The sequence below is a fragment of the Rhinopithecus roxellana genome, chromosome 5, assembly GCF_007565055.1.
Source record: "Rhinopithecus roxellana isolate Shanxi Qingling chromosome 5, ASM756505v1, whole genome shotgun sequence".
Lineage (NCBI taxonomy): Eukaryota > Metazoa > Chordata > Mammalia > Primates > Cercopithecidae > Rhinopithecus > Rhinopithecus roxellana.
The window spans coordinates 135,398,566-135,420,338 of NC_044553.1; the positions used below are offsets into that span (position 1 = coordinate 135,398,566).

At 54.5% G+C, this 21,773-nt stretch overlaps 2 protein-coding genes across 6 annotated transcripts in view; one reads left to right on the forward strand and one right to left on the reverse strand.

The window, feature by feature from the left end:
• The window catches only part of TMEM63C (transmembrane protein 63C), a 76,830-nt gene extending 69,094 nt beyond the window's left edge, over positions 1-7,736 (forward strand). For 3 of the 5 annotated variants that reach the window (XM_030930628.1, XM_030930630.1, XM_030930629.1), the window contains exons 24-25: positions 1,283-1,354; positions 4,794-7,736. In XM_030930628.1, coding sequence (XP_030786488.1) covers positions 1,283-1,354; positions 4,794-4,997 — 276 coding nt within the window. In that variant the 3' untranslated portion in view covers positions 4,998-7,736. The remainder of the gene's footprint in view (positions 1-1,282; positions 1,355-4,793) is intronic. The other 2 variants (XR_004057313.1, XM_030930631.1) reach the window with 2 other exon arrangements.
• Positions 7,737-14,738: 7,002 nt separating this feature from the next.
• Positions 14,739-19,638, reverse strand: NGB (neuroglobin). Its single transcript, XM_010382710.2, has 4 exons — positions 19,262-19,638; positions 17,736-17,847; positions 16,985-17,104; positions 14,739-15,183 (listed from the first exon to the last, which is right to left on the reverse strand). Exons 1-4 carry the CDS (start codon positions 19,348-19,350, stop codon positions 15,049-15,051), a joined length of 456 nt encoding a protein of 151 aa, XP_010381012.1. The 5' UTR covers positions 19,351-19,638; the 3' UTR covers positions 14,739-15,048.
• Between the last annotated feature and the right edge of the window lie 2,135 nt (positions 19,639-21,773).

Consider the following 21,773-nt stretch of genomic DNA (forward strand, 5'->3'; position numbering starts at 1 on the left):
CACCTTTCTCTCTGACCGTAGAGTGTGGAACCCAGTGTGCATGCGTGCATGCATGCATGCCTTGCACTACCTTAGGCTCTGGCCCCCATCCAGAAGACAGCTATCCTCTCCTTTTCTGCCCTCTGACACCTCCAAACTGCAGGCTGCTGGCCCCTCTTTCCTGTGATGTGGGTCCAGTGCAGTCACTGAGCTGTGAGCCTCCAAGGACTGGAGGTCAAGAGACAGGATGGAGCAAAGGAGGTCGGCGGGAGAGTTGATGATGATTCAAAAAAGGGATTGTCATTTTCTCTCCTTTAAGACCCCAGGCTATTGAACTTGAGGTGGCCATGTTTGGAGGTGGCCCCTGCCCCACATGATTGCTTTGGTTGTTGGCAGTGGGTCCAGCCTAATCATTAGGAGAAGGGAGCCAATCCGTGCCCTTTTAGAGCCATGCCAACAACTGTGTGTTCTAGCTCAGCATTTCCCAGAATGGATATCTATCCTGGGGCACTGGAATGATTTCCAGTGGATCACAACATAATTTTTCATTTTTCATGGTTACGTATTTAACATTAACTTTCTGCTTATGGCAACTGAAATACAGTTTTCTGTTTATAAAAGTGAATCATTTCCTTTTTAAATGAATGTATATAAAGAAAAGAAAGCTGATTTTAAGGACTGACACCCTGCTGAGCCTGAGGAGGGACTCGGAGAAGGATCTCTTTGCTGCTGGTGTCTCTGTGTCCAGGGCTCTGGGCACAGGCACCCACTGCCCTCTCTGCCCAGCCTTCCTTTTCCACGCCTGGCTGGAGCACCACACTAGTGAAGATCTTGTGAATGACCCCGCTGGCTCTGTCTTTCTAATACAGCAGCATTATGTGATTGGGTTGGCCAGGTGTCCATGCTAGAGAAGGAGGATGGCCAGGAACCTAGGCTGTGTTGGTGTAGGACACTTTCCAAATTAGAGGGGAAGCCCCAGGAGGAAAGACGACAGTGCTGAAATCAAGGTTTCTCTTAGAGTCAAAGCAGGCTCGTCTTTGAACTTCAATTCCAGCTCTGCTTACTTCCTCCCATAATGGCCCTTGGGAATAGAACATTCCAGAAGGGACTCCCTTGCATCCCAGGCCTCTCTCTGTCCCCCTGGGCCTCAGTCTTGCCAGACTGAAGGTCTGGAAAGACAGAAGATGAGTTGAGTTCCAAGGTGGTGAGAAGCCCAGGTGTGGAGTTGAGGCTCCTCTGGATGTGGGGGGAGGAGCAAAGGGCAGGCCTCCATCCTGTAACCCACCACCTCTCCCTGCTGCAGCCCGAGGAGGAGGAGATCCAGACGGTGTTTGACATGGAGCCAAGCAGCACCTCCTCCACGCCCACCTCCCTCGTGAGTCCTGAGTTCCAGGGACAGGTTGGGAGGGCGGTGCTTGCAGGGGTGGTCTACTCCAGTGGCATCGTGGGGGATGCTAGCATTTGCTGCCCACTCTGGGTACGGGGGAGGAGATAAGGGACCCCTGGGCTCCCTCCTCTAACGGAGCAGGACTTGGTCCAGGTCCAAATGCTGCCGTGGCCCTGGATGAAGAGTGAGAAAAAGAGAAGAGCCACCATATACTCGGCATTGTCTAGAAGGCACCCAGAGAGGAAGTACTTGGTCAGGCAGGCCGAGACCACAGCGACCTCAGTCATGTAGACGCAGGGGGGCCTGCTGAGGATTGGCCTCAGGACCAAAGGCTGCCCCTGAGGCACAGGGGCAGGCAGAGCGACACAGACAGAGCTTCAGGGAACTATTAGAAGCCTGCACTGCTGGTAAGGCAGGGACGCCGAATGAGCGAGCCTGTCTGCATGCTGAGAGGCTGGCTCAGAGTGCAGGGCCCGCAGGCTGGGTGCTGGCTCTCACACCGTGGCTCAGCCTGGAGGGGAATGGGCATGAGCACCCACCCACATCCCTGCCACAAATGCAGCTGCAGAGCCACCAATGAACACACTGAGGTGGGTACTGGGGTCAGCCTGTGCCCCAAGGCCAGGGCTCCTGGGAGGAGCTCTAAAGAAGGGTGCCAGGCCGGCACTTGGCGAAAGCATCCCAGAGGAGGGAGCATCGAATCTGACCCCAGGAATGGGCATACGGGGTGCCAGGTGAAATAGGGTGTGAGGCAAGAGTTTTCAAGGAAAAGGAGCAGCCTGTGCAAAAGCCTGGAAGACAGACCAGAGCCTGGGGGACTCAAGACAGTTTTCAGCACAGTGGGAACACGGAGTGGGCGGCAGGGCTTTCTTTAGTTGTGGGCAGAGCTGGGTGTGAGTGCACAGTGACAGAAGCACGGACAAAACACCAGCAAATGGACAGAAGTCACTGGGGTGCCAGATTTGCCTCGCTTTGAAAAACCCTGTATACAGGCACAGATTATCTCTGAGTGGGGACAGGAGAAGGTGCTTTGGTAATGAAGAGACGACAAAGATTTCAAAGAAGAAAGTCTGTCTTTTCTTGGGACCCTTCCGAAAGGACCCCTCTTGGAATATTGTTAGCAATAAGTTTTTGAAATCTTCTCATGAGCCTGGTGCTTTGCTGTTTTCGCTCTTAATCTTTTGATAAACCCACACAGTAGGGGTTTTCATCCCAAAATGGAGGCTCCAAAGTTCCGTCAATACAGACTCCAGGGCACCAAGCAAGGAAGTGTCAGGACGAAGTTCGAACCAGGTCCAACTGACTCTAAAGCTTATGCTTTTAAAAAACACGACTAGGATTTATTTTTTAAACCTTGCCTTATTACAACAGGGCTATATGAACATTGCACATCATTATAGGGGGAAAGGATAAGCAGAAATAAGAAAATAAAAAGTCCATATTCCCACCACCCAGAGATGACCACTGGTAGTGTATATTCTTCCAGATATTTATATACTATGTATCTCTTCCAGATAATATGTATGATTTACATAGTTTTGCTAAAATGAAATAGTACTGCACATACTGTTTTATAACCCTTTTTTGTTGGCGGGGGACAGTCTTGCTGTGTTGCTCAGGCTGGAGTGAAGTGGCACCATCTTGGCTCACTGCAACCTCCGTCTCCCAGGTTAATGCGATTCTCCTGTCTCAGCCTCCCAAGTCGCTGGGATTACAGGCACACACCACCGCACCTAGCTAATTTTGTATTTTTAGTAGAGACGGGGTTTTACCATGTTGGCCAGGCTGGTCTCAAACTCCTGACCTCAGCTGATCCACCTGCCTTGGCCTCCCAGAGTGCTGGGATTACAGGCGTGAGCCACCGCACCTGGCTTATAACCTGCATTTTTAGTTAACAATCTCTTTCCATATATATCAATTTTTGATCTCTTTGAGCACCCAGCCCATATTCAAATTTCCCTAATTATGCCAGAAGTATCTTTTAGAGCTTGTCCCACCCAATATCAAATCTAGCATGTGTGCATCAGGTTTTCATGTCCCTTTTATTTTAGCACAGTGCCTTTTAAATGACTGGAGAGACCAAGCCAGCAGTCCTGCAGAATATTCCACCTGGATTTTTCTGGCTGTTCATGATGTCTTAGGACAGGTTCCATGATCTCCTGTATTCCCTGAACACTGGAATTTAGATCTGATGGCTTGATAGATTCAAGTTCAACATGGGGCTAGAACACATTACCAGTAGTGCTGCAATGTATACTCAGAGATGTAACATCCTGTTATTTCCCATTCATTAATGATGCCATCATGACCCTCTAATTAGGGGAATGACAGAAGGATTTTTCCATGGTTCAGTTGACATTTTCCCCTTTATGACCAAAAGGTCATCTAGATGGTTTACTTGGGTGCCATGCAAATGTCTAGATTCTTTTGTAGGAAAACCATTCCTTCGACCAGGGCTGTTTGGTTTCACTGAAATAAACTCCTACGGGGAAGGTTTCATTCCATTCCCTAATTGCCTATTTTCAAAGTAAAGAGATGGTTTAGGAGCCACTTCAGAGGATGACAATTGCTCTTTTTCCTAGTATGTCCTGTGTTTTTCTAGTCTGCTGCCGTCCCAGGCATGGGGATCATTCCTGGGTGTGACAGGTCATATGACCAAAGTCTCTGCTAGCAGTTCCACATCTTTTTTTTTTTTTTTTTTTTTTTGAGACAGAGTCTTGCTCTGTTGCCCAGGTTGGAGTGCAGTGGCGCGGTCTCGGCTCACTGCAACCTCTGCCTCCCAGGTTCATGCCATTCTCCTGCCTCAGCCTCCCGAGTAGCTGGGACTACAGGTGCCCGCCATCACGCCTGGTTAATTTTTTGTATTTTTAGTAGAGACGGGGTTTCACTGTGTTAGCCAGAATGGTCTCGATCTCCTGACCTCATGATCCACCCACCTCGGCCTCCCAAAGTGCTGGGATTACAGGCGTGAGCCACCGCGCCCGGCTGCAGTTCCACATCTTGAGGACAGGCCAACCAGTAACAGACCCCAGGGGGATTCTGAATGTGCCGCTGAAGCTGTATTAGAAAGTACACTAGCTCAGGAAAGGGGGTCTCTCCTACCCCAGCTGAGGGGAGCCTCATGTCACCTTCCCTGGATGCGGCTTGACTTGGAACCAAGAGTGAATGGAACATGTTCTAAAGGAGCAGTGGACTAGGAGTGGGGAGTCCTGCCACTAAACCAGCCCTGGGAGCACCTGGATGTTCATTAAATGATCAAGAAAAATTAGGCAGGTGGGGCAGACAGGACCCAGGCTGCTGGGGAAGAAGGCAGGCTCCAAGGTTTGGAGGAGACAGAGGCGATGGGGGTGGGGCATGAGGGGAGAGGGTGTGCCCAGGGCCTTGCTCCGGACGTGAACTTGCTCCTGTCCCCTGTCTCTATCCCAAGCAGCTATATGTGGCCACCGTGCTGCAAGAACCGGAGTTGAACCTGACCCCCGCCTCCTCCCCAGCCAGGCACACCTATGGCACCATGAACAACCAGCCGGAAGAGGGAGAAGAAGAGAGTGGTCTGAGGGGCTTTGCAAGGGAGCTAGACTCGGCCCAGTTCCAGGAAGGGCTGGAACTGGAGGGCCAGAACCAGTACCACTGACTGGGACCTGAGGCCTCCACTGGCGACTTGTTGAGGAGCCAGGGGAGGGCCTGGCAAGGGGAGGCAGGAGGGTGGCCTGGACCTCCCCACTACCTCCTGCAGACTTTGAGAAGCCCCCAGTGGAGACATCTGCCACCCCAGCCATGGGCCATACGGGCGCCCTGACCTGCTGCCCAGCTGGAACTGGGGGTGCTCGGCAGTGCTGAGGGAGCCTGGGAAGGGATGGAGGATACAGGGAAGCCCATGTCTTGAAAGAGGTGGCTGGAGCACCAGCACAGAGACTGAACGCTGGGGTCCCTTCCTGGGACCGAGATGGAGAAGGTGTTCCTAAGGGAGGAGGCAGAAAGAGGCCGCCGAAGGCTCTCTGGGGTCATCACCACTCTGCATCAGCTGCCCTTCCAAGGAGCTTCTGCTGCTGCTCCTTCTCCCAGCCCCAGCCCATTCCTCCCCTGCAGTCTGAGGAGGCAAAGGTACGTGCACGGGGCACATTGACAGGACACAGAGGACCACCTCATCACGGGGTTCCCTGCATGGGGATCTGTGAACAGAAAGTTTCTGCACCCACCCGAGGAAGAACCAACTGAAAGCGTAGACCTGAGAAGAGGTAACTCAGCCCCTTCCTGCTCCTCTGCCCTCATCCCCAGGAGCAGCAGGGCAGAGGCCCCTCTCCTTTCTATTCGTACAAGGGTAGCTAGAGCGTGACCACTCAGGGCTCATCAAATGAGACTTGTGTGCATTTTTCAGAAGGAAACCTTGGTTAGTCCTTGCTGGGTAACACAAAGTGGGGTGAGACAGAGGCTGAATTCATGGAAGGGGGCTTTCTCCCCAAAACTCTGGGTGGTGGGAAACCAGCTATACCTCCCCAAGCCCCAGGGTCTAAAGAGAAGACCCCCCCAAAGCCAAAGATATGGCCACTTAAAAGAGTCTCCTGCCTCCTACCCAACTGAGTGCCTGGGCCCCCAGCTTGGTCAAGATGGGCAGTACGTTAGGGTAAGAACCCCATGCTTCAAACTGAAGGACTGACCTTCACCTGAGTCCCAAGTAGGACCCTTCCTCCCTTCTCGGGACTGCCCCTGCACCCTGCCTTGAAGACCACCCAAGCAGCCTCCAGTGTGGGCCTGGTCCAGACACTGCAGATGCTTCAATCATGATGTCGCCCCAGGCCTGCCAGGGGTGGGGTGGAGGAGAGGGTCATGTGCTCCAGGGAGAGGCCCTTTCTGGAGAAGCAAGGCTGCCCTCCCAGGTCTGCCACCACCTAAGACCTGGGGGAGCTGAATTCTGAACAGTGATGGTGACACTCAGCACCTTTGCCATAGCTGGGGGGAACCGGCCTCTGCCTCTGGGATGGGCTCTCATCGGGACCACCGTGTAGCCCAGCCAGGGAGGACATGAGAAGGACCTGTGGGGGCCTCGGTGAACCAGAACAAGCCAAGCTGAATGGGATCTGTGTGCTCTCCAGGGCCTTCTTCAGCCCCCTCCTCCAAAGGTCTGGGTCCATGCCACCAACCTACTGAAGGTGGGCTCATCTCACCTGAGCGCCTGCACCAGGCCCCAGTCACAGGGCTGCCCTGAACTCAGATCACCTAGGCCTTGTCCCTGCCCCACCTTTGCCCCATCCCAGCCCCAGAAGCTCCAAGCTTCACCGCAGGTGAGAAATTGTGCTCAATGGGCAGAAACTGCTGTACCCCCAGGGCATGGCCCACATTTTGGCATGGGGGTGTCTTTCCAGAGAGCTTGGGTTGGCTGGAGAGAGGCTGCCTTTCCCATTCCTTGTCCGGCTAGGAATAAGGGGGAAATGATCCTAGCCCAGCCCCTACACACCCAGGTCCCACAGGCCCCTCCCCACTGGCATTTCACCAACCAACAAGGGGAAAGGACACTTACAGCACAGCAGTCAGGCCCAGCAGGAGCTCGGCACGTGGTGGGGAGGTGGCCAGCTCAGACCCTGCCCGACCCCATCGTATTTGGTATATGGGGCGTGGGACACGCCAGAAGCTGGCCTGGGGTCTCTCCTTCACTGGACACAGCTTGCTGGAGCCTGCCCCCAGCCCCTGAGGCCCCTGCCAGACTGTGGAAGCCACATATGGGAAAGGTCCTGACAGACAATGTGGCAGGATGGCTGGGGGCTCCTCCCTCTGAACCTAGGTCCAGTGTAGCCTGGCTCTGAGAGAAGGTGGTGAGCATGTGGAGAAGGAGAAGGTTCCATGTCCACTCTTAGGGAAACCAGCAAAGCCTCAGGGCAGTTGGCTCCATCTGGACCTCCCATGGTCGCTGTAGGGCGGTGGAGCGGGGCATCTTTTAGCCTCCCCACCACCACATCCAGGCCCTCTCAGGCACCTTCTGCCTCAGCCCACACCTGCCTCGCCCATTGCCCCCCTCCCTCCACCTACTGCCATCCCACTCCTCCGCCAGCCACTTTCCAGCTGCCCCACCCCACTCCATCCTCCAAATCACCCCCTGACTTAATCCTTTCTGGAAGGAGCTGCCGCCCGGGAACCGGTATTGCCTAGAGCCTCCAGGAGGGGCCCTCCTCAGGCCTCCAGTGGCCCCATGCCCGCCTGCCTGACCCTCCACTGCCCCGGAAGCAAAGTGCCTATCAGCAGCGTTGCGTCATCTGGGGCCCCCAGTGGGGGGGTGTGGGCTAACCTTGGCCACCACCACTAAAGGAATGTGCCAGAATGCTGAACCTTCTTGTTAATGCTATGACCGTGCCTTGAATAAACAAGTCCTCCCAGCCTCTCCTGGCCCCTGCCTCTGCATCTGGGCCAGCTTGGCCTTGCTCCGCTGTGCAGTGGGGAGAACTTTCTGGTCCTTGAGCTACCCAGGAAGCCAACAGAGTAGCCCCGAGAGGCAGTAGAAGTCCCTGGTGAGTGCTGAGCCCCATGAGTGGGCCAATGGACTAGGCAAGCGGCCAGACTTCAGAACACACCGATTTCAGTTGAGGCCCCAGGAAGAGCGGCAGACAGGGCTCAGGTCTGCAAGCGGATGAGGGTGGGGGACTTCGGGGATGGGGGAGGTGGAGGAGAGGTTGGGTGGAGGAGAGGTTGGCACGAGGGAAGTGTGTGGGGCAGCCAGGTAGGATAAGAAACACCCGTTAGCAAAGGCTGTTATAGCTGTGGCAAGGAGACAACAGTTCCCTGCCCTGGGAGACACATCTCAGGGTCAGGAGACCCGTTCTGTCCATTCCTCCAGCAGCTGCATCACCCAGGCTGGCCACCTCATCCAGACAGTAGGGCTGGGAGGACATGAGGCGGACTGTTCTGCTTCATGACTGAGCAGAGCAAATTTGGGGGCAGAGGATGGGAATCTTGTGTGGGTGTTGGGTAGGGGGAGACTTCCATAGTGCTTCCTATGGGGACAGAGGATGACAGTCTCGGGGTGGCTGCCTAAGGACTGTTTCTCGCATCTCCCTTGCTGGGTCCTCTCCGCAAGCTTCCACAGTCCATCAGTGGCCACTGACTCAAAGTCCACCATGGTGTGGGCCTGGGCATGGGATCAAGACCCATCCACTTGTCCCCTCTCCCCCTCACAACAACTATCTTCCAAGTCAAGTCAGCCCTTGAAATCCACAAGGGCTGCTTCTCAGGAGAGAAGCCATGAAGACTCCCTGACTGGACGGGAGGGGGCCGCGCCCTGCTGCTGCCTCTCATGGTCCCCTCCCAGGGGCGGGCAGCTCCAGGGTCCCCAGATGGCAGGCCTGGGACACTCTGTGGTTCAGCAGACCTTTCAGGGGCCTTTCTCAGGCAGAGACTGAGAAAGAGAGAGAAAAAGAAGCTGAAGAGGGAGGGCGGTCGCCCCAGCAATGGAACGTCCTCCAGGGAGGTTAGCATTGGTCGATCCTCTCTCCACTCAGCAGGCAAGGAGGGACTGGAGGCCTGCAGGTGGATTTACTTGGGCTGGGGACAGGACTGGGGCAAGGCAAGAGGGAGCCCCAGGAGGTGGCGCCACTGGGCTGTGCCCAAGATAGGATTGGAGCACGTGACCTGTGCAGGGAGGAAGCAGCGGGGTCTGAGAGTGCCCCATGCCTCTGCCCAGAAACCAAGCCTGGGGTCGCACGGGGCCCCGCCAGGGAAGCCTGGGGCAGCTCACTTCTGTCCTGAGGAACCTCCTTCCTGGCCGATTCCAGGTTTCTAGGTCTGCTCTGTGGAAGGCCTTGGGGAGGCGAGGAGAGCCTGGTCTACGGGGAGACAGGTTCCCAGTCTTTCTCAACAGAGGCTGCTTTCAGAACATCTGACAGTCCCTCGGCCTGGACAAGTGGCAGCCCGGAAGCTCTCAGCCTCAATTTCCAAGGTTCTCCATCTCAGCCACAAATGGGAGTTACTCTCAATGTCCAGGCCCCATCCCTAAACAAACCAAAATTTCTCGGGTGGGGCCCAGTACCCTGTATTTTACAAAAGTCCCCCAGGTGATTCCAGTGTACAGGGAGGGGTGAGTGGATAAGGCAAACAGTCCCAGCCTCAGGCACCGCATGCCCTGGGTGGCCTCAGCATCTCACCATTGCCAGCTTAGAAATGACAACTCCCTAGCTCAGGCACGCTTCTGCCATCAGTATCTTCTTTTGCAATAAGTATGACTACCGTGTGGGCCCGAGGGCCACACACCAGGTGTCAGGGGGACTTCTGGCTACCTTGTCACCTTCAGCGAGGGTTCGAAGACAGTCCCTCTTCCCTCCCCTCCAAACACAGAGCCCAAGTGGCTTCCATGACCGCCTGCCCATTTCTGTGCAATAGAACATGACAACTGCAGTCAACAAATAGGCCTACATAATGGGGTGTCAGGGAGAGACAAAGCTGGATAAGGGCAGGGGGTGCCTGGAGGCGGGGAGGGGATGCTTTGCACTAGGGGGGCCAGCACAAGCTCTGTGGGGGTGAGACATGATAGCCAGCAAAGGGTCTGTGGGCACACATGCAGGGCCTAAAGAACCGGGCAGAGTGAGCGAGGGGAGGAGAGGGTGGGGTGAGGTTTGAGTGGGCAACAGGCTGTGCAGGCCCACGCTGGGACTCCCAAGTTTCACTCATCATCCGGGAAACTCCGGGAGGATTCTGGGGAGGAGGATGACCCCCTTAAGTATTTGTTTTCCAGGTTTTTTTTTTGTGGTGGTGGTGGTGGTAAAGTACACATAATCATATTCACCATCTTAACCATTGATGGGTTTTTTGTTTGTTTTTTGTTGTTGTTGTTGTTGAGACAGAGTCTTGCTCTGTCGCCCAGGCTGGAGTGCAATGGCATGATCTCATTGCACTGCAACCTCCGCTTCCCAGGTTCAAGCAATTCTCCTGCCTCAGACTCCCGAGTAGCTGGGATTACAGGCACACGCCACCACCATTTTTGTATTTTTAGTAGAGACGGGGTTTCACCATATTGGCCAGGCTGGTCTCGAACTCCTGCCTTCAAGCAATCCACCCACCTCGGCCTCCCAAAGTGCTAGGATTACAGGCATGAGCCACCACACCCATCCACCATCTTAACCATTTGTAACTGTCCTGTTCAGTGGCATGAAATATAATGTGCAACCATCACTACCAGCCATCCTCCACAACTCTTTGTCTTGCAAAACTGAGACTGTATACCCATAAACAATAATTCCTCATTCTCTCCTCTCCGTCAGCCCCTGGCAACCACTCATGTAACCCTTGTGCTGAAATGGTCACTGTCACCAGGGTGGGACAAGTAGAAGCAGAAAGCCCAGTTAGGGACAGGTGTGGTGGTGCACACCTGTAATCCCAGCACTTTGGGAGGCTGAGGTGAGAGGATTACTTGGGGCCAGGAGCTTGAGACCAGCCTGGGCAACAAAGCAAGACCCTATCTCCCCCAAAATTTAAAAACTTAGCTGGGGCATAGTGGCATGCACCTGGAGTCCCAGCTACTTGGGAGACTGAGGCAGGAGGATTCCTTGAACCCAGGAGTTCAAGGCTGCAGTGAGCAATGATCATGCCACCATACTTCAGCCTGGGCAACAGAGTGAGATCCTGTCTCAAACAAACAAACAAACAAACAAAAGGCCCAGCTGGGACTGTGCCGGAGGCATTCAGGAGAGAGAATACGGTAGCTTGCACCAGGATAGGGAGTGAATAAAGAAGCAGTTAAATTTGGAACACAGGTCAAGGATTCATGGATGATTAAATGTGGGGTCTGAGGGAAAGCAGGAATGCAAGGATGACTCCCAGTTCTTTAGCGTGAAGAACTCAGCAAACACTGATTTCTGAGGTGGAGAAAGCTGGGAAGAAAAAGGCCAAGGGAAACTCCAAGAGTTCCATCTTGAGTGTGTTCCGGTTGAGATGCCATGTGGGGATGTCAAGGAGGTGGCTGGATACAGGAGTCAGGCTGGAGATGTTCATTTCAGTCATCAGCACCTGGGTGGTGATTAAAGCATGGGACTGGCTGAGACTTTGATGGGAGCAGGTGCAGGTGAGGAGGTCTGAGGGCTGAGCCAGCACAAAGATATAGGAGGAGAACCGGCAAGGAAAACCAGGAGGGACTCAAAAAGGAAGGACGGCGTCCCCAGCTCTAACCACGCTTGAGAGTAAATGTGGCGTAAAGAGGAGTAAAGTCAAAAGATGCCACGAAGCAGCTTCAGCCAAGTGGAGAATGCTGGATAGACCATTAGACAAATGACCCACTTCTCCCACACAGCAATGGTGAGGGGAAATGGCAAGAGGGGCCAGGCCAAAGTGAATGAGTGAAGAGACACGATCAAATGCAAAGTGTGCATCCCGAGTTGAACAAACCAACTGCAGAGAGACGTCTGGGAAATCTACATGTGGATGAATGTGGGCCATCAGGGAACTGGAATTAGGTGGTGATGAGGAGATACTGTTCATCTTGTTAGATATATTGATGGCGTGGGTTCATATGTGAAATAAAGTGCCAGCTAGAAATTCATATGGAAGAATTTACAGGTAAAAGAACATGAAGTCTTGAATTTGCTTTAAAACCTCTCCAGCAAAAACAAAAAAACACAAAAAATGGTGGTGGGGGGTGCAGTTGGGGTACATGGAGATGCCCTCATCTCTTGATTCTTGTGTATGTTAACATTTTTCCATAATAAAAAGTGTAAAACTAAAGGCATGACCAACTTTTTCAAGTGCTGCTGAGCAGGAGAGGAAGATAAGGACTAAAATGTGACCCTACATTTGGCAAGATGGGGGTGGTTGGTGACCTTGACTGTAGTAGATTGAAAGTAGGGACAAAGCCTGGTTGAAGCAGGTTCCCATCCTCCCATAAGAAGTGAGATGAAAACAGCAAGGAAAGACTACTCTTTAGAAGGGTTTTGCTATCAAAGGAAGTAAAGAACCAAAAGGGTAGCTGGAGAGGAAAGGAAGTGAGGGGCTGTTCTTTGTATAGGAGGGGAGATGTGGCTGACAGAGGAGGGATGCAGGAGAGAGAGAGGGCTGAGCCCTTAAGCAGAGGAGGAGGTAAGGAATATTCTCCCCGATACAGACACGTGTGTGCATACACACACGTGCACACACACGTGCACACACACGAGTGCATGCCCATGCACACATGCACTCACACCTAAGTAGAAGAGTGGCTTTCAAAAAAGGTGAAAGCACCCATGCTTAGGATGACTCAGACACAAGTCAGAGGAGGGCATTAGATCTTTCCAAAGCCAGGCCACCTCGAGAGCTGTGGGCCAGACATGGACACCTGAGCCTGACCCATTAATAGGTCACACAGCAGATGAGGCCCTGCCTCACTGGAGCCTGTAGGGCTCCAGAAAATGCTTTGGGCACCACAGAGGGCAAGGCGTTCCTAACACGCTGCAGACCCAGTGCCTGCTGTCACATAGCCTGGCAGGCCTGGCATCTGAGCTTAAAGAAAACGAGGCCCCATCTGGGAGCTGGCAAGGCCCCATGGGCATCTGCTACATTCAATGTCAACTGAGAAACTGGAAGCCTACGGCGAGGACAGCCAGCCCAGGCACAGGCCTTGCAGCCATGCGTGGGCTCTGGATCCGCCGCTGAGGCTGGAACACGTGGAAGTAACCCCAAACCTGCTCCTGTCATGCCCACTCAACACAGTTCCTCCTCCCCACATCCCTGGCTGGCTTTCTAGCCCACAGCCTGTGGGGTCCCAAGCCCCCGATCAATGACCTGCTTTAGACCATAGATCAGTCTGGGTATGGGTTTAACTAATCCCAAAATGTATAATGGCATAAGCACAAGAGAAATTTGTCTCTTTCATATAAAATTCAAAATGGGTGATTCTGATTAACGGGCACCTTCCTCCAAGCAGCGATTCAAGGTTGGGACTCCTTTCACCTGTGGCTCTGCCATGTTTAACACGTAGCCCTCATGGTCTCTGTGAGTTCTGTATCACACCAGCAGAAGGATGACAGAGCATGGAGGAGCATGCAGGAGTTTTGGGGGACCAGGCCTGGGAGTGGCACACACATCTGCATGGTCCAGCGGCCAGAGCCCAGTCACACACCCCACCTAATTGCAAGGGTGGCTGCATGACATCCAGCTGTGTGCCCAGGAGGAAGAAGAGCTGGGTTTGTGACCTGCCAGCCAGTTTGGGCCACAGACCCCACAGATGTCTGCCACTGGCTTCCCAGAGCTTCCTCCCAGGCCTTGGTCTCCTTGACTCCATCCTCCCATCCTGCCTTGAGATCCGCTGCCCTGCAGCTTCATCTGGTACAGGCCAAGACCCAAGAAAAGACCAGGCCGAGGGTCAGAGAGGCACACAGTACCAGTTTATTTCTCATGAGTTTATAGGATCACAGACAGCACAGAGCAAACGGTAAAAGTGCAGACGGCTGGGGTGAGGGTGGGGGTCTCCGCAGCTGCCTTCTCTCCAGCTGCCTGAGTACTGGCACACAGTGGGCAGTGAATCTGAGAGGCCGTGGCCTCACAGTCACTGCAGGCTGAGCCAGAAAGGAGGGCCAGGGGAGGTAAGACTCACTCCTGCAGGAGCGGGTTGGTGATGAAGGGCTGGGGGAACTTGGGTCTCTCTGGGATGAAGTCACCCCTCCTTCCTGGCCAGTCCCCAGCCCCGCCCCACCTGGCCAGCTAGCTGGGTTCCCGCAGCAGCGGAATAGTCAGGGAGTTCCTGGCAGAAGTGCTGAATGAGGGAAAGGGAATGCCGCCAAAGGAAACCAACCCTGTCAGGGCATCTGCACAGCCCGCGCAACTCAGATGAGCCCTATTGAGACCCAAGTCCCCCTTCCCTTCCCTGGCAGTTCTTTTTTTTTTTTTTTTTTTTTTTTTTTTGAGACGGAGTCTCGCTCTGTCGCCCAGGCTGGAGTGCAGTGGCCGGATCTCAGCTCACTGCAAGCTCCGCCTCCCGGGTTCACGCCATTCTCCTGCCTCAGCCTCCCGAGTAGCTGGGACTACAGGCGCCCGCCAGGTCGCCCGGCTAGTTTTTTGTATTTTTAGTAGAGACGGGGTTTCACCATGTTAGCCAGGATGGTCTTGATCTCCTGACCTCGTGATCCGCCCGTCTCGGCCTCCCAAAGTGCTGGGATTACAGGCTTGAGCCACCGCGCCCGGCCAGTTCTGATTCTGCTCCCACACCTGGGATTCCACCAAGAAGGCTAAAGCTGCCTTTCTCTTTATTTGTGAAAAGCAAGCCATCTTGGGGCAGGAAAGCAGTGAAGGGACTCGGCAAGTAAGATAGAAGGCGCTGGAAGCTCAGCCATCTCACCCCTGCCTTGGCCTGCACTCACCTGAAGAAGCAGGACAGACAGAAGAGCCCCATCCCCTCCCACCCCCATACCTTTCCAGCTCCATCCCACCTCTGCCACCAAAACATTCCTCACAGGGCCAGAGGGAGTGCCAAAAAGGTTAAAAAAAAAAAAAAAAAAAAAAAAGGCAAGAAAGAGGCTATTGGGGATGAGGGGACACCCAGAAGCCCCTTCCTGGAGGAAAAGCCACTCCTTCTGCAGTTGGACTCTGGGAGACTGAGACCCAGCCCTGCCCCAGCACCTCTCCAGTGTGGCCAAGTAACAAGGACCAAGATGCAGGGAAGCTTGGAGAGCCTGGGCTACAACAGATACAGACCAACAGACAGACACAAACAGATGGGGGCCACTGGGCAGGGTTGCCTCTTATTCGCTGTTCCAGCCTCGACTCATGGCCTGCACCACAGCCCTGTAGAGCTGGCTCCAGGCGGCCCGTGTGGCTGGTGTGAAGGCAGGGCCCAGACACTTCTCCAGCATGTAGAGCAGAGATTCACCCACTGTCTGCAGAGGCAAGAGGCACCTTGTCACTTCCAAAGCAGGAAGGCACTTGTCCATTCCACAGGTGAGAAAACTGAGGCCTAGGGCTGATTAGGGCTCTTGGGCCTTTTTTTTCTCCTGCACGGAGTCCATGCTTCCTGAGCAGGGTCCTACCCAAATCCTTGGGTATCACATTGTGCCCACCTTTCCCTCTAAATGTGAGGCTTTATATCCTCACATTTTTCACCCCACTCTCGGTCTTGCAAACACCCCATGAGTGGGGTCAAGACATTGCCTGGGACCTCCCAGCTTAGACCAAACCAAATCATTGCCCCCAGACTTGAGTTTCCTCATCTGCAAGGCAGCAATGATGGGGTTAAGAGTCTGGGCACTGGAGCCAGATAGACCTGAGTGCAGATTCTGACTCCACTCTTCATCAGCTGGGTGACCTTGAGTAAGTTATGTAACCTCTCTGAGCCTCAGCTGCTTCATCAGTGATACAAGGAAAGTAGAAGCTCCACCTCCTGGGCCTGTTGGGATGATAAATGGGATAATCCAGAAAAAGCTCTTAGCACAGCATCTGTATACAGGAAGCCTACAATGATAATAGGCCAGGCACAGTGGCTCATGCCTATAATCCCAACAGTTTAGGAGGCCGAGGTGGGCAGACCACTTGAGCCCAGGAGTTTGAGACCAGCCTGGGAAACATGGCAAAACTCCATTTCTACCAAAAAATACAAAAATTAGCTGGGCATGGTAGTGCATGCTTGTAGTCCCAGCTATGAGGGAGGTTGAGGTGGGAGGATCACTTGAGCCTGGGAAGTTGAGGCTGCAGTGAGCTGTGATCACATCACTGCACTCCAGCCTGGGCGACAGAGCAAGATTCTATCCCCAAAATAAATAAATAAATAAATAAATAAATAAATAAATAAAGATAATGGCTCTCATTTGCTATTATTACTCATAATAAAATAAGGTTTATTTATCTCACAAATATTAACTGAATATCCACTGTAGCCCTGGTAGATCAGGCATTGTGCTGGTGCTGGGGATGGAGAGGAGGACAAGACCAACATAGCTCCTTCCTCAAGGTGCTCACCATCTGGCAAGGTGACTGGACTGTGCAGCAGACTGTCATATCAGTTGCCCCCAATGGGCCACACCTCAAGGATTCATGCCCTTGAGTAGGGTCCTTTCACATTGACACTGGGCTTATCCATGTGAGTGGCTTTGGTCAATGGGACATTAGCAAGAGTGATGCAAGCAGAGGCTTTATAGGTGCTTGCACACTGGGGCCTGCCCTCTAAAAACTCCCTCTCAGAACTCAGCTTCCATTCTATAAAGAAGCTCAGATAGACTAGTGAATGACAACAAACCGCAGGGACAGAGCTCAAAGGCTGACAGGCCTTGGACATTCTAGCCTCAGTTGAGCTCCCAGCTAAACACAACACACAAGTAACTCCAGTTACACCATGCAGAGCAGAAGAGCTGCCCAGCTGAGCCCAGCCATGAGAAATCGGAAAGCATTGCCATAGTTCTAGGGTTGTTTGATACATAGCAACAGGAAATTAAGCAGACCAGCTAATCCCAAAGGCTCCTTAACTTTTATGGTTTCAAAAGAAGCCATGTCAGAAAAGAGAATTTGGAAGCTCAGAGAGGTCAAGCCCATGTCAGGGCCACACAGCAGGTAACAGATGCAGGCCCACAGCCCTGGTTATCTAAGGATATGGGAATGGGAGACAGAACAGGTGGCTAGGGGAAGTCTGGGAGAGAGAAGTGGCCCCAGGCCAGGAGCTCTGGAGAGAGTCAGAGCTCCTTTACCCACCGAGAAGGAGCTGAGCTTCACACCCACTGCCCGGTGCTTCCTGCCCAGGCTGGCAAGGTACTCCTCCAGTGAGGACAGGTCTTCCACATTGGTCACCGCAGCATCAATCACGAGCATCACCTGCCAAGGCCAAGGCAGCAGTGAAACAGAGAGGCCAGAGCAGCCACATCTGCTCACAATCACAGCCCAAGGCATGAGAGGGTCCCAAAGCAAGAGAGGCCAGCAGGACCCTCAGTTTCCAGGATCAGGGGTCAAAGGCAGCCTGTGTCTACTACATATAGGGGGCACACAATACATGGTGGCCAAACTACTAATGTTACACCCATGAAGGAAGCCTCTCTCCTCTGAGGAATTCACATCTCTAAACACACCTACTGGAGAGTGTTGTCTGCTGGGACGAGGAGAAACTGAGGCCCTTTGAGAATCATGAGATTCTAAGAAAATCTCAGCCTGGTTTTCATAGGCAGATAGTTCCCAATGATGAGGATCTGTGCTAACACAACCTATGGGAGCCAGGGGACAAAGGCAATGACAGAGGCTGGGACCAGCTCTCTGAACACAGGGTAGGGAAAGAGGCTGATTTTGATGTCCCAGACCAATCCAGTCCAGAGGGAAAGGAGCTGATACCCTGCTTGGGGGAACAGGAGGGGAGTAAAACTAGGCCTGGGGCAGAAAGTCATTTTCCCCATTCTCCACCAGGGAGGTGCTTTGCTGGATCCCAGAGGTCACAGCAGCTCTGCCTCCCTCTCACCTTCCTGATGTGGTCCAGGAACTCAGGTGAGGAGAGACAGTCCTCTGGGCTGGAGAACTGGCGGCAGTTGTACTGGAAGAGGGGCAGCAGGTCAGGCTCCAGGGCAAACAGCCTGTGGGGGTGAGGCCCAGGTGTTAGCCCTGAGGTGTGAGCCCCTGCAAGCCCCAGCAAGCCTGGCTGTCCTGGAGTCAGAGGGCGGGGGTGCCAAGCCGGGTCTCAGCTGCAAACCACAGCAGACTCTCCCACCTGGCACTGCTCCCTGGTCAGCTTCGGTAGTGCCCCCCTCCTCACACCTTCTACTGGCTCTGGGCAGCATCCTAGAAAGGGCAAATGTGTCCCAGGGCCTCTGGTACACAGGAGCCCCTCGGTGAATAGCTGAAGGGTGTGACTTGGGACAGGAAGAGGTCCCCAAACAGGAAACCTGGAGTTATATTGTGTGGAGAGCTCTCGCGCGCGCGCGCGCGTGCTCTCGCTCTCGCTCTCTCTCTCGCGCGCGCTCTCTCTCTCTCTCTCTTTCCTGCGCTGAGTACTTTCCGTGTGGTTAACTTTTAACTGTATTCCTCACCATCCTAAGCAGTGGGTACAACTGTTACCCCAGTTTTACAGAGGAAAAAACAGAAGCCCGGCGAGGTTAGAACTCGTCTAAGGTCACACAGCTTGGATGTAGTGGAGCCACAGCGGGTGCCAGAGAAAAAAGTGAGCTGGGGGAGTCCGAGGCAGAAGCAGAGGCTCTCCTCGGCATTTGGGAAGTCTCACCGGGTAACTGAATTTTTTCCCCTTTTGTTTTGGGGGCGGTTTTGCGGAAGCCTAGGCAGAAGTTCTGGGCTGCTCAAGGGTGTCAAGGATTGGGAACACCACGGTGAGGAAAGCAGTGCCAAGTTGGTGATGGCGGAGGGGTTACCGAGGCGGTTGGAGACTGGCCTTCCCTTCCCCCGGGGCCTGTGCGCCCCCCCACCCTTCTCCCCTGCGGTGAGGCTCCCGCATCTGTCACCCCTTCCCCGGCATCTGTCACCCCTTCCCCGGCGGCTCTCTGGCTCTTTCCTCGGAAAGGTTTGTCTTGTTGGTTGTCAGGAATCCACACACCTGGAGCCAGACAGCTCACACATGGGCGCAGGAGCTCGCCCCACACACCTCCCCTCCCTGGCCCTCGGGGCACCCCAGTACCCTGATACCTGCAGCGGGGTGCACCCCTGCAGTCACACGCAGGAGGCACAAGGCGGGGTGGAGGCGCCGCGCGGGGATGGAGGTCCACCCGCCAGATGCGGGGAGATCCGCGGGAGGAGACCCCGCGGGACCCGGTGAGCCCCGCTGGCAGCCGGGTGTGCGGCGTGGTTGGCAACAGGGAGAGAGGCAGAGGGGCTGTGCCATCCGTCGCCGCGCCTCGCTCCTCTGGCGCACATCTGGCAGCCGCCCCAGAGCCCCGGCAGCGGCCAGTTTTCCCTCCTTCGAGGCCGGCCCTGTCGCGTGACCCCTTTCCCGCCGAGGCAGCCTCCACCCGCACCCCCGGGCGCTCGGGCCGCCCTCACCTGGCGAACAGGACGGTGCCGTGCTCCAGCGGGCTGCGGCTCACCGCCCGCCAGCTCTGCCGGATCAGCTCGGGCTCTGGGCGCTCCATGCTGTCCCGGGGACGCGGGGCGCGGGGCTGGGACCCTCGGGGCTCGGGCGCCGTCACCTCACGTGCCGAGCCATCTCCTCCGCGACGGCCCCTCCGCGCCCGGTATGCCCCCCGTGCCTCCGCCCGGCGGGGGCCGCAGCCGCTCCTTCCCTGGCGCGGGAGAGAAGAAGCGCACGGCCAGCCGTAGGTGGAGGCACCCCAGCTGTGCTTCCGGGGACCCCGCTCGGCCGCAGCGCCCTGCGCCCCGCAGCCGCGAGAGCCGCCACGCCCCGCGACGCCCGGGCTGGGCGCTTTAAAGCCGCCGCGGCCCCCGCCCCCTCCAGGCTAGCGAGGCGCGCGCTCCCTCCGCCAGCCGCTCTGGCCAGCGACGACCTGGTGGCCTGCGAAAGGCCTGGCCTGCAGAACGTAACAGACATCGCTGAGGCTCTCCAGGCCTCAGTTTCTCCTCCCAAGCCCCGAGGGCACTGTGTTGAATTTGGTCGCCTCAGGTAGGCGCCGCGTGCGCCCCCTCTCCACAGGCCCCTCAACTCACGCATTGCCGGAGGCATTTGAGTTTGCCATCCACCTGGCCTGCAGGTCAGGCCTGGGAGGCGGCCTAGGGGCCTAGTTCTAGGTCTGACTAGGGCACCAGCACACGTTGGGGACCACCAGGGCTTTCAGCCGTAGGGACAGGGCCAAGACCACAGCCATTCCCAGCCAGGCCTGGGTTTTTTTTTTTTGAGACTCCATCTTTAGAAATCCCTGAGATCAAGTTCCAATCCCAGCTCTGCTTGGCCAGGGTGGAAACTTAATTCTAGCTCTGCTTGGCCAGGGTGGAATCTTGAGGGAGTTCAGCTCTAACATTTTACCATTCCATGATTTAATTTTAATTTTAATTTTTCACCTCTCCCCTCCCTGGGCCCTCCCCACTTCCATGATTTTTAATTTTTTTTTTTTTTAATGGAAGTACTGTTTAATTTTTCGATAGAAGTTCAGATGATAGAATCCATGCTCCTCACTCAGGGTGTGCAGTTGGCCAACTGTCAACTAGAACTAAACTTTTCTGTTTCAAAGCAGAAAGTTCCTCAGGCCCCAGCCCGGTGCTGGTGGCCCAGGTTAGGGAGAGCAAGTCCATTTCGCCTTTATTTCTCTCTCATTATTCCCTCAGGGGTCTCCAAGCCTATCTCCTCTGTCTGTCCACACCTCTCTGGGCCTGTTTCCTCAGTTGTGCAGCAAGGGGGTTGGGTGGCAAGGTCTCTGGGGCCTTTTAGTCCACCTCCTTTGGTTCCATGGATAGAAGGTGGGTGTTCCCGAGCCCCTGGTTATGAACAGCTGGGGCTCCATGCCCAGCCCTGTGTTAGACATGGAGTGGTGAGTCCTGGTCTTGAAAATGTCTCCTTCTGGCCCTGAATCAGAACTGAGTGCCTCAGCAGAACTCTTCTGTCCTGCTCCCAGCCATGCCCCAGGAAACCATGTAGCTGTTCTCCCTCTTCCAAGGACTCAGGAGTTTGTGGCATCCCCTATTCTATTTCCCATTTCCTCACAAATCTCTGGGCTGGAGCAGGAGAGCAAGGCTGTAAGGCAGCCTGGAAATGCTGGTGTCCTAAGGTCCAAGAGGTCTCCAAGCAAGAGCACAAAGGGATGGGGACTGACGGACAAGACGTGATTAGACTTCCAGCCTGGGGTCTTGTGGACCTACAGCCAGGTGCGGCAGGTCACAGGGCAAGGCCATGTGTCACTAGTGAGCTTCACTCTTCAGTGCCCAGATGCCCAGTGCTCTGTGCAGGCCACCTGGCTGGTCTAAGGTACCCCACTCTACCCAGCTCACGCTTCTTGTGAGCAGTCTCCACTTAGGACCCATCTTGCTTCCTCTCTCCTCTGGCCAGGGTCTGGAGTCTGATGGGGTAGTGGGGGTTAATGGCCCTAGCTAGTAAGTGGAGTCAGCACTCAAACCATGGCTTCACTCTTTGTCTTCCTAGAGCCAGGAGATACGTGCTAAGTAAGATAAGCCAAGGTAAGTGCACTCTATCGCTGGTTCCTTCAAGAAAGGCCTGAGAATCTGGATGGGCCTAAGCGACGAGAGTGATGTATTCCCCCCACCAGTAGACCAAGGGTCTGAGCCCACATTTGAGGGGCTCGGTAAAAGTCACAGGAGTCTCCTCCCTGTGGGTCATCCGCCCAGGAGGTAAGAACCTAGAGGAGAGTTCAAGTACTGCTCCAGAGCCAGTGCTGGTAACTGAGGTCCATGTATCATTAATAATACAGAGCTGGCATTTATGTCTAGACACTGTTCTGGGCACCTTACTTCATTTCCTCTTTTCATCCTCACAATAACTCTATGAAGTAGGTGCTATTTATCATACCCTCGTTTTACAGCTCAGGAAACAGAGGCAAAGAGGTTAAATAACTAGCCCAAGGTCACATAGGTAACAAGCAGTGGGGGC

Bases quoted from the DNA above. Each gene is read 5' to 3' on its own strand.
- NGB (XM_010382710.2), bottom strand. From the start codon at position 19,350: ATGGAGCGCCCAGAGCCCGAGCTGATCCGGCAGAGCTGGCGGGCGGTG. The intron at 17,105-17,735 runs GTGAGAGGGAGG...TGGCCTTGGCAG, and splicing joins TCCTGGACCACATCAGGAAG to GTGATGCTCGTGATTGATGC. The intron at 15,184-16,984 runs GTGGGTAAAGGA...TTGCCTCTGCAG, and splicing joins TGAAGCTCAGCTCCTTCTCG to ACAGTGGGTGAATCTCTGCT.